We start from the raw sequence: 12,750 nt of genomic DNA, 5'->3' as shown, positions 1-12,750 counted from the left end.
CCATATGGACACAAGTGATGCTGAACGTTCTGGACGCCCTGTGGAGGTTACGACTCCTGAAATCATTGATAAAATCCATGATATGGTGATGGATGACAGAAGAGTTAAGGTGCGTGAGATTTCTAGTGCTGTGGGCATCTCGAATGAACGGGTACATAATATTTTGCATAAACATTTGGAAATGAGAAAGTTGTCCGCAAGATGGGTTCCGCGATTGCTTACTCTTGACCAAAAACGGAATCCTGAAAAGTGTTGCAAGGATGGTTTGCAGCTGTTCAGGAAGAATTCGCAGGACTTTAAGTGTCGTTTCGTCGCTGTGGATGAAACATGGATACATTACTATACTCCTGAGACCAAACAACAATCTAAACAATGGGTTACCAACGAGAATCTGCAGCAAAAAAGGCAAAGACCATCCCTTCGGCCTGAAAAGTTATGGCGACTGTCTTTTGGGATTCGCAAGGGATAATCCTCATCAACTATCTGGAAAAGGGTAAAACTATTGCAGGTGAATATTATTCATCGTTATTGGACCGTTTGAAAACCGAGCTGCAAGAAAAACGCCGGCAATTGGACCACAAAAAAGTGATTTTTCCATAATGGCAACGCAGGAGCACACACCTCAGCAGTTGTGGTCGCAAAATTAATGGAAATAGGATTCCAATTCGTTTCACCCCCCCCCCCCCCCCCCTATTCTCCAGACTTGGCTCCCTCGGACTACTATTTGTTTCCCAATTTGAAGAAATGGCTGGCAGGACAAAGATTTTATTCGAACGAGGATGTGATTGTAGCAGCTAATAGCTATTTTGCAGACTTGGACAGTTCCCATTATTTGGAAGGGATCAACAAATTACAACAGCGTTGGACGAAGTGTATAACTCTAAAAGGAGACTATCGCAAAATTAAAAAAGTTTACAGCAAACACGTAAGTAGTTGTTATCTTTGTACGGACTTTTTAAACGCCCCTTGTATCAAGTACTGTTATGGATGATATCAGCATGTGGCTTACTGTAAACCGTTATCACTTAATTACTGCAAAATACAGTGGATACAAGTTGCGTCGAGACCTCTTATAAAGGTCGCATCTCATCATCACAATAAAGACCGAGCTATCTTTCAAGTGGAAGAAGTTTAGTTTGAATGACGTATTTCATGCAAGTATAGCGTTCAGCTTCTTGTGCAGAAAATAACTGCTGCTGTCTTGGTTATAAGAACAGTCTTCATGGATTCTGGTGTGAAGTTTTGAAAAACTTCAACATTTGGGTTTAATATTCCGCCTATGATGCAGTCATTATAGGTGGTGAACAGGCTGTGATTGGGGATAAAAAGTAATCAAAGAGATTGGACAGACAAAAGCAGATATAGGTAAGGTAACAACGAGGAAATAGTGCGCAAGAGGTACAAGAAAAATGTGAAAGAAACGGAAAAGAAATGGTCATCGCTAGGAAAGATTCAGTGCACAAGAAAGACAAAATAGCTGCAACGTTAATTCTTTAAACGTTAGCTTTAGTCGCTTTCTTTGCTTTGTTTACTTTGTTTATAGTGCGTCGGAGTTCTTGATGTGTAACGCTATGTCATCAAGTTAACTGCGAAACATAAATTGCGTTCCCAGATTAACACGCGCGTCGTAGATGCTAATAACTAACTAATGATGTCCAGTCGATCTCGTGATGTAAATAATTCCTGATACTCCACCGCGTTCATTGCTTATTTGTTTCGTTTCCTCTATCTTGCCACGTCTGTACGACCCCCACATTGCTACAACCAACCCCTAAAAGTATGTACCATCTGAAGACAAATCTCTAGGCTATTAGACACTGCTCATCGTATAATAAAAACTGACCCATCATAAAAGGCATCTGGTTGCTGTTTATGGAAAACTTTATGTTTCGGAGACTGTGAAAGCAATGCCTTCGATATGAGACTGCGAAATTAATTCTGCTCTTAAACGCAGAGGTCAATATGGATAGGTGGAGAGAGGACAATGGTCTCCACCAGAGGGAGAAAGTGCTTGCCGACTTGATACAAGAAGAAATGGAAGTGAATTTGGGAAACATAAGCGATCCAGTATTAGAGTTTGGTACACTATTGGAATACTTGCTCCGAAAGAAGGCAGGAGGTATGTTTAACATTTATGAGATCTCTGGGCAAATAGCAGCCAAATTACCAAGTTCGTGTATAGACTTGCAACATACCATTGTGCTTTCGAAATACCATTCACCTTGACAGATAAATGCAAGACGTATTGTAGAATCATCTTGATAGCTTATATATCCGATCTGAACAACACAAAAAATGTTGGAAAATAAAACCTTGGCTCCGTTAGATTTCGATCAGTTTGACTTTTGGAATGTAAAGGCATCCGAGAGGCATTTATCACGTCATGCCCCGTTTTGGAAGTACGACTTAAGAACAATCAAGGACAGACATAGGACAAAATGCATTCTTATACTTAGATACACTACTGGCCATTAAAAATGCTACACCACGAAGATGACGTGCTACAGACGCGAAATTTAACCGACAGGAAGAAGATGCTGCGATATGCAAATGATTAGCTTTTCAGAGCATTCAGACAAGGATCGCGCCGGTGGCGACACCTACAACGTGTTGACATGTCGAACTTCTCCAACCGATTTGTCATACACAAACAGCAGTTGACCTCCGTTGCCTGGTGAAACGTTGTTGTGATGCCTCGTGTAAGGAGGAGAAATGCGGACCATCACGTTTCCGACTTTGATAAAGGTCGGATTGTAGCATATCGAGATTGCAGTTTATCGTATTGCGACATTGCTGCACGCGTTGGTCGACATTCAATGGCTGTTAGCAGAATATGGAATCGGTGGGTTCAGGAGGGTAATACGGAACGCCGTGCTGGATCCCAACGGCGTCGTATATCCAGCAGTCGAGATGACAGGCATCTTATCCGCATGGCTGTAACGGATCGTGCAGCCACGTCTAGATCCCTGAGTCAACAGATAGGGACGTTTGCAATACAACAACCATCTGCACGAACAGTCGACGACGTTTGCAGCAACATGGACTATCAGCTCGGAGACCGTGGCTGCGGTTACCCTTGACGCTGCATCACAGACAGGAGCGCCTGCGATGGTGTACTCGACGACGAACCTGGGTGCGCGAATGGCAAAACGTCATTTTTTCGGCTGAATCCAGGTTCTGTTTACAGCATCATAATGCTCGCATCCGTGTTTGGCCACATCGCGGTGAACGCACATTGGAAGCGTGTATTCGTCATCGCCATACTGGCGTATCAACCGCCGTGATGGTATGGGGTCAGGTGCCATTGGTTACACGTCTCGGTCACCTCTTGTTCGCATTGACGGCACTTTGAACAGTGGACGTTACATATGTTACGACCCGTGGCTCTACCCTTCGTTCGATCCCTGCAAAACCCTACATTTCAACATGTTGCAGGTCCTGTATGGTCCTTTCTGGATACAGAAAATGTTCGACTGCTGCCCTGGACAACACATTCTCCAGATCTCTCACCAATTGAAAAAGTCTGGTCAATGGTTGCCGAGCAACTGACTCGTCACAATACGCCAGTCACTACTGTTGATGAACCGTGGTACCATGTTGAAGCTGCATGGGCAGCTGTACCTGTACACGCCATCCAAGCTCTGTTTGACTCAATGCCCTGGCGTATCAAGGCCGTTATTACGGTCAGAAGTGGTTGTTCTGGGTACTGATTTCTCAGGATCTATGCACCGAAACTGCTTGAAAATGTATTCACATGGCAGTTCTAGTATAATATATTTTTCCAATGAATACCCGTTTATCATCTGCATTTCTTCTTGGTGGAGCAATTTTAATGGCCAGTAGCGTATATGAGGTCACTGATACCAAGTGTGTCACTAAGATAGCAGTGATATGCCACTGCGACCTATGTCTTTTTTTTTTTCGTACGAGAGTTCGTGGTAACATGGACATTACATGTAGTATGCGGATATGCATTTCATATACGGTCTGGATAACAAAATGCAAGGGATGCTGCCAGCTTGTGGTAAGAATCATATCCTGCCAATCTTTACATCATTTCCACAGATGATCATCATCTAAGCATTTCTGCAGGTTTATAGGATAGCAGGTCTTTGCAGATAACGAAATCACACTAAGCCGAAAGTTACTTTTATAAATCATCAATCAAGTCACATATCAGATGTTTATAATTAAAGTACACTTGCTCACAGAGCTTCAGCATGGGCCATAACTATCTGATGGCAGTGAAACTTTGCAGATGTGCTAATAGTTTAATACGGAATCGATTCATGCTGGAAGGGATTAGTTCCTGCTCAAATTGAACAAACTGTGTAAGCAGCAGCTATTAATAAAATCTCATTATATGCCAAACAAACAAAAAAAAAAGGATTACACTTTTACAAAAAAATGGATAACTTATATAAGAGAAACAGCTTTACTAATAGAGTTCGAGTCTCGGTCAGGCACACAGTTTTAATCTGCCAGAAAGTTTCATATCAGCGCACACTCCGCTGCAGAGTGAAAATCTCATTCTGGAAACATCCCCCAGGCTGCAGTAGGTACTGGGAGATGAAGAAGCTTGCACAGGATAGAGTAGCATGGAGGGCTGCATCAAACCAGTCTCTGTACTGAAGACCACAACAACAACAACATTTTTTTAAAATATTGTTGAGTCTGGAATAATTGATTTAAAATAAATTGTGTGTCATTGTGAAAGGCAACCAATAGTAACTGATTGCGGCCCGTCCACAATTTTAACCGAATCCTGCCTTCTATTGAGTGCAAGGTTCAGAGGGATTGTCTTCAGTGACGAGTCCCACTTCGAACTGAACCGCGATAGCCGTAGGAGGAATGCCCCAGAAGGCGGTGAGATACGAACCTGAGTGACGGCTGCCGTATGGCCCGATATCCAGGTGTGATGATCTGAGCTGCCATTTGTTTGCCTTTCATAGCAGGACCCCTTTGGTTGTCATCCACGGCAGCCTTACTGCACAATGGTACATCGACAATGTTCTACGGCGCCTTTTGTTGCCCTTCATGCGAAATCATCCTGGGCTTACATTTCAGCAAGATAACGGAAGAGTTTCTACTGCTTGTCTTCGTACTTGCGAAATCCTACCTTGGCCAGCAAGGTGGCCAGATCTCCCCCTTTGAGAATATTTGGAGCATTATGGGCAGGATCTTCCAACTAGCTTAGGACTTTGACGAGCCAAGTGCGAATTGGACAGAATTTGGCATTATATCCTCACAAGGTCATCCAACAACACAGTCAATCAGTGGCAAGCCGAATAACTGCTTGCGTAAGAGATGAAAGTGGACCAACGCGTAATTTACTTCCTCAATTTGTGAAGCTCTTTCTCTTTAATAAAATATCCATTTTTTTCTTAAAATTGTAATGATTTGTTTGTCTGTACATATGTTACATCTATCGATTTCCTTCCCATTCGAACAATATCTTCATGGTGCATCACTTTTTATCTTTGAGCATAGAAGGAGAAGGAGAGTATTGCATTGTCAATAGAAAAGCAGAAATGGTCGATCAGAAGAGCTCAGTCACGTCGAATGTAGATTGGTCATCCGATGTGACATGAGTAATAAATCTATAAGGGACATTTCAGTCCTTCTCTAAAGTTGCCCAAATCGACTGTTGGTGATATCGAAATCAGATGGAACAACCACAGATAAACCAAGCTGTATCTACATCTACATCCTTCTCCGCAATCCACCTGACGGTGTGTGGCGGGGGGTACTTTGAGTAACTCTATCGGTTCTCCCTTCTATTCCAGTCTCGTATTGTTCGTGGAAAGAAAGATTGTCTGTATGCCTCTGTGTGGGCTCTAATCTCTCTGATTTTATCCTCATGGTCTCTTCGCGAGATATACGTAGGAGGGAGCAATATACTGCTTGACTCCTCGGTGAAGGTATGTTCTCGAAACTTCAACAAAAGCCCGTACCGAGCTACTGAGTGTCTGGAGTTTATCTATCATCTCCGTAATGCTTTCGCGATTACTAAATGATCCTGTAACGAAGCGCGCTGCGCTCCGTTGAATCTTCTCTATCTCTTCTATCAGTCCTATCTGGTACGGATCCCACACCGGTGAGCAGTATTCAAGGAGTGGGCGAACTAAAGAACTGTAACCTACATCCTTTGTTTTCGGACTGCATTTCCTTAGGATTCTTCCAATGAATCTGTCTGGCGTCTGCTTTACCGACGATTAATTTTATACGGTCATTCCATTTTTAATCACTCCTAATGCCTACTCCCAGATAATTTATGGAATTAACTGCTTCCAGTTGCTGACCTGCTATATTGTAGCTAAATGATAAGGGATCTTTCTTTCTATGTATTCACAGCACATTACACTTGTCTACATTGAGATTCAATTGCCATTCCCTGCACCATGCGTCAATTCGTTGCAGATCCTCCTGCATTTCAGTACAATTTTCCATTGTTACAACCTATCGATAAACTACAGCATCATCCGCAAAAAGCCTCAGTGAACTTTCGATGTTATCCACAAGGTCATTTATATATATTGTGAATAGCAACGGTCCTACGAAATGCCCTGCGGTACACCTGAAATCACTCTTACTTCCGAAGACTTCTCTCCATTGAGAATGACATGCTGCGTTCTGTTATCTAGGAACTCTTCAATCCAATCACACAATTGGTCTGACATTCCATAGGCTCTTACTTTGTTCATTAAACGACTGTGGGGAACTGTATCAAACGCCTTGCGGAAGTCAAGAAACACGGCATCTACCTGGGAACCCGTGTCTATGAGTCTCATGGACGAATAGCGCGAGCTCGGTTTCACATGACCGTCTTTTTCGAAACCCATGCTGATTCCTACAGAGTAGATTTCTAGTCTCCAGAAAAGTCATTATACTCGAACACAATACGTGTTCCAAAATTCTACAACTGATCGACGTTAGAGATGTAGGTCTCTAGTTCTGCACATCTGTTCGACGTCCCTTCTTGAAAACGGGGATGACCTGTGCCCTTTTTGCAATCCTTTGGAACGCTACGCTCTTCTAGACACCTACGGTACATCGCTGCAAGAAGGGGGGCAAGTTCCTTCGCGTACTCTGTGTAAAATCGAACTTGTATCCCATCAGGTCCAGCGGCCATTCCTCTTTTGAGCGATTTTAATTGTTTCTCTATCCCTCTGTCGTCTATTTCGATATCTACCATTTTGTCATCTGTGCCACAATCTAGAGAAGGAACTACAGTGCAGTCTTCCTCTGTGAAACAGCTTTGGAAAAAGACATTTAGTATTTCGGCCATTAGTCTATAATCCTCAGTTTCAGTACCATTATGGTCACAGAGTGTCTGGACATTTTGTTTTTATCCACCTAGCGCTTTCACATAAGACAAAAATTTCTTACGATTTTCTGCCAAGTCAGTACATAGAACTTTACTTTCGAATTCATTGAATGGCCATGTTGTTGTTGTGATCTTCAGTCCTGAGACTAGTTTGATGCAGCTCTCTATGCTACTCTATCCTGTGCAAGCTTCTTCATCTCCCAGTACCTACAGCAGCCTACATCCTTCTGAATCTGCTTAGTGTATTCATCTCTTGGTCTCTCTCTAGGATTTTTACCCTCCACGCTGCCCTCCAATACTAAATTGGCGATCGCTCGATGTCTCAGAACATGTCCTACCAACCGATCCGTTCTTCTAGTCAAGTTGTGCCACAAGCTACTCTTCTTCCCAATTCTATTCAATACCTCCACATTAGTTATGTGATCTACCCATCTAATCTTCAGCATTCTTCTGTAGCACCACATTTCGAAAGCTTCTATTCTCTTCTTGTCCAAACTATTTATCGTCCATGTTTCACTTCCATACATGGCTACACTCCATACAAATACTTTCAGAAACGACTTCCTGACATTTAAATCTATACTCGATGTTAACAAATTTTTCTTCTTCAGAAACGCTTTCCTTGCCATTGCCAGTCTACATTTTATATCCTCTCTACTGCGACCATCATCAGTTATTTTGTTCCCCAAATAGCAAAACTCCTTTACTACTTTAAGTGTCTCATTTCCTAATCTAATTCCCTCAGCATCACCCGACTTAATTTGACCACATTCCATTATCCTCGTTTTGGTTTTGTTGATGTTCATCTTATATCCTCCCTTCAAGACACTGTCCATTCCGTTCAGCTGCTCTTCCAAGTCCTTTGCTGTCTCTGACAGAATTACAATGTCATCGGCGAACCTCAAAGTTTTTATTTCTTCTCCATGGATTTTAATACCTACTCCGAATTTTTCTTTTGTTTCCTTTACTGCTTGCTCAATATACAGATTGAATAACATCGGGGATAGGTTACAACCCTGTCTCATTCCATTCCCAACCACTGCTTCCCTTTCATACCCCTCGACTCATATAACTTCCATCTGGTTTCTGTACAAATTGTAAAGAGCCTTTCGCTCCCTGTATTTTACCCCTGCCACCTTTAGAATTTGAAAGAGAGTATTCCAGTCAACATTGTCAAAAGCTTTCTCTAAGTCTACAAATGCTGGAAACGTAGGTTTGCCTTTCCTTAATCTTTCTTCTAAGATAAGTCGTAGGGTCAGTATTGCGTCACGTGTTCCCACATTTCTACGGAATCCAAACTGATCTTCCCCGAGGTCGGGTTCTACCAGTTTATCCATTCGTCTGTAAGGAATGCGCGTTAGTATTTTGCAGCTGTGACTTATTAAACTGATAGTTCGGTAATTTTCACATCTGTCAACACCTGCTTTCTTTGGGATTGGAATGATTATATTCTTCTTGAAGTCTGAGTGTATTTCGCCTGTCTCGTACATCTTGCTCACAAGATGGTAGAGTTTGGTCCGGACTGGCCCTCCCAAGCCCATCAGTAGTTCTAATGGAATGGCCAAAGATGTAATTGACAGAAACTGAAGGCTTCTATGGTAATTGTTAAGAAACAGAAATAAAGCTTGATTTTAAATGCAGACAGACAGCTGAGTAAAGACGGACGAAGGAAATTCTCTGGACTCCTCGATATGCCAAATGACATACCGCACTAACTGCAGTTAAGTGGATGATGCGTGGTCTGTGAAGGTACAGTGGTTGAAAAAAAATGGTTCAAATGGCCCAGGGCACTATGGGACTTAACATCTTAGGTCATCAGTCCCCTAGAACTTAGAACTACTTAAACCTAACAAACCTAACGAGATCACACACAACCATGCCCGAGGCAGGATTCGAACCTGCGACCGTAGCAGTCGCGCGGTTCCGGTCTGAGCGCCTAGAACCGCGAGACCATCGCGGCCGGGACAGTGGTTGAAAGTATCGTAGCAGAGGACATGTAGCTTGTAAGGAAGGTGCGATGTGGTTAAGGAAGCGTGGCAGCAATCCAAGGTTCTCAAGGATTGTTGGGTGTCCACTCAATCTGGTGGGTATTGGCAAAGTACTCACGTGCTTCACATCGCCGTGCTCCCCGCCGAAGTCGCCGTGGTGCAGGCCCCTCTTGGTGTGCGCCCTGGCCCCCGTGCTGCCCTCCCCAGACTCAGCTCCTTCTCTCTTCTCAGCAGGGGCGGCCGTCGTCGCTGACGTCGTCGTCGCCGTCGTCGTCGATGCCGTCGTCGTCGATGCCGTCGTCGTACTGGCGCCAGCTGCCGACAGCAGCGCCACACCGGCCAACAGCGGCAACTGCACAGAAGCACAAAATGGCGTTCCTTACCATATGTACGCATACTCTACAGTTTCGGCCAAGAAATTGCGTTGATATAGTCTGGTAAATACACTATGGGCCATTAAAATTGCTACACCACGAAGATGACGTGCTACACACGCGAAATTTAACCGACAGGAAGACGAAGATGCTGTGATATGTAAACGATTAGCTTTTCAGAGCATTCACACAAGTTGGCGCCGGTGGCGACACCTACAACGTGCTGACATGAGGAACGTTTCCAGCCGATTTCTCATACACGAGCAGCAGTTGACCGGCGTTGCCTGGTGAAACGTTGTTGTGATGCCTCGTGTAAGGAGGAGAAATGCGCACCATCCCGTTTCCGACTTTGATAAAGGTCGGATTGTAGCCTATCGCGATTGCGGTTTACCGTATCGCGAGATTGCTGCTCGCGTTGGTCGAGATCCAACGACTGTTAGCAGAACATGGGATCGGTGGGTTCAGGAGGGTCATACGGAACGCCGTGCTGGATCCCAACGGCCTCGTATCACTAGCAGTCGACGTGACAGGCATCTTTTCCGCGTGGCTGTAACGGATCGTGCAGCCATGTCTCGATCCCTGAGTCAACAGATGGGGACGTTTACGAGACAATAACCTTCTGCACGAACAGTTCGACGAGGTTTGCAGCAGCATGGACTATCAGCTCGGAGATCGTGGCTGCGGTTACCCGTGACGCTGCATCACAGACAGGAGCGCCTGCGATGGTGTACTCGACGACGAACCTGGGTGCACGAATGGCAAAACTTCATATTTTAGGATGAATCCAGGTTCTGTTTACAGCATCGTGATGGTCGAATCCGTGTTTGGCGACATCGCGGTGAACGCACATTGGAAGCGTGTATTGGTCATCGCCATACTGGCGTATCACGCTGTGTGATGGTATGGGGTGCCATCGGTTACACGTCTCGGTCACCTCTTGTTCGCATTGACGGCACTTTGAACAGTGGACGTTACATTTCAGATGTGTTACGACCCGTGGCTCTACCCTTCATTCGATCCCTGCGAAACCGTACATCTCAGCAGGATAATGCACGACCGCATGTTTCAGGTCCTGTACGGGCCTTTCTGGATACAGAAAATGTTCGACTGCTGTCCTGGCCAGCACATCCTCCAGATATCTCACCAACTGACAGCGTCTGGTCAATGGTGGCCGAGCAACTGCGTCGTCACAATACACCAGTCACTACTCTTGATGAACTGTGGTATCGTGTTGAAGCTGCATGGGCAGCTGTACCTGTACACGCCATCCAAGCTCTGTTTGACTCAATGCCCAGGCGTATCGAGGCTGTTATTACGGCCAGAGGCGGTTGTTCTGTGTACTGATTTCTCAGGATCTATCCACCCAAATAGCGTGAAAATGTAATCTCATGTCAGTTCTAGTATAATATATTTGTCCAATGAATTCCCGTTTATCATCTGGATTTCTTCTTGGTGTAGCAATTTTAAGGGGGAGTAGTGTAACTACAGGGTGTGTGAGATGAAATTATGGAAACAGGGGCTATTGGCTCTATAACTACACCTACATACATAGTCCACAAGCATGGCGGACCTTATCCTATTCCACTCGCCCCTACTACTCACATCCTTTCCTGTTCCATCCGCAACGGAGCGACAGTCTGTATGCCTCTGTACGAGCAAAATGAAAAATTTCTGTTGGCAGCAATGGGACCGTTCTGGAAGCCGCAAGCGTGCCGAGATGTACCCTCTACCACTGCCAGTCATTTTCTTTCCTGTTCCACTGGCAAACAGAGCCAGAGAAAAAAAACGTTGTCTTACCTCCGTATGAGGCCCAGTTTCTCTCCTCATCGCGGTCTTTAGGCAAAACGTGTGTTGGAGACAGTAGAGTGGTACTGCAGTCAGCTCCATACGGAACTTTTCAATATTTTCACAAGAATATTCCTCGAAAAGGACGCCTTCCTTCAAGGGATTCCCATTCAACTTGTCGAAGCGTCTTCATAATACGAGGATTGTTCAATAAGTAATGACCCGCACTTTTTAAAAAAAAAAGACATTAATATACATAGACAAACGTCCTTGTTTGTGCATCGCATCTGAAGTTTGTTCTGTGCCCCAGTGAAGTTTCGAACTGTTCTGGCAGATGTCAGAGCCGTAGTATAGCGTCAAATTGGCGTCTGCATACGACTCACGTTACAAGCAGCGTGCTGTTCAAAGACCTTGTAAAAATAACTAGACTCACTGATGGCGCTGCAGTCGCGGGATAATTTGAACCTTCGACTGGACGCCATTATAGTGGTTGTAGTCTGATGTGTTGTGTAGTATTGTTGTTTATGAATACCCTGATTCAACGTTGTATATTTGTTGGGGCGTACATACAGTATTTGTTACTAGTAATTCTACTGTCTGTACATTCCAGTCAAAAGAAGTACAATGGTGAAGAGTTGTTCAGGGATTAATTGTACAAATAAATTCGAGAAAGGAACGAATATTACATTTCACAGGTATGTGAAGATTTTAAGTTGTTTTGTATGTCAGTGCACTTGCTTAATAAATGTTTTTGTAACACGGTATTAGCATAATGTCTGTGCATCTATTTGCAGGTTTCCTTTCTCAAAACCATAGCTGTTACAAAAATGGTTACACGCTGTCAGGAGGCAACATTTCCGACCGACAGAATACCATTTTATATGTTCTGATCATTTTGAAGAAAGTTGGCTGTTTTCATGGTCTAGGTTAGGTTGAAACTTGATAATTTGGTCGTGAGTTGCCAAAGCACTATGCCATATATAACGCACTTCTCGTCATAAAATCTAAAGCAAGGTAGTCAGAAAATATCTATTAATATAGTGGGCAAATCTTCGAGTATTTTGATGCATTTTGCGTACATGTATTGAAAATGAACTACGAAAAATGCTAGGGGTCCAGTACATAACTTTTAGCTACGGCTGATTCCACGTAGTACGTAAGATAAATTCATAAACAGTGACTGGTTGCTGTTTGTTCATAAATTAAAAAGTATATTGTAGTAACGTATTTAAATGAGGCATTATGTTTGTGAACTAACTCTAGGGAAGGCATTTTA

The 12,750-nt window shown here is 43.8% G+C and overlaps 1 protein-coding gene across 1 annotated transcript in view; it reads right to left on the bottom strand.

Annotated features, from left to right (window-relative positions):
• LOC126109437 (uncharacterized) overlaps positions 1-12,750 on the bottom strand; it is a 139,371-nt gene that overhangs the window by 21,552 nt on the left and 105,069 nt on the right. The window contains exon 3 of the mRNA XM_049914468.1: positions 9,434-9,564. Coding sequence (XP_049770425.1) covers positions 9,434-9,564 — 131 coding nt within the window. The remainder of the gene's footprint in view (positions 1-9,433; positions 9,565-12,750) is intronic.

The sequence above is a fragment of the Schistocerca cancellata genome, chromosome 12 (assembly GCF_023864275.1).
Source record: "Schistocerca cancellata isolate TAMUIC-IGC-003103 chromosome 12, iqSchCanc2.1, whole genome shotgun sequence".
In the NCBI taxonomy this organism is placed as follows: Eukaryota; Metazoa; Arthropoda; class Insecta; order Orthoptera; family Acrididae; genus Schistocerca; species Schistocerca cancellata.
This window is presented reverse-complemented; position numbering and strand designations above follow the sequence as displayed.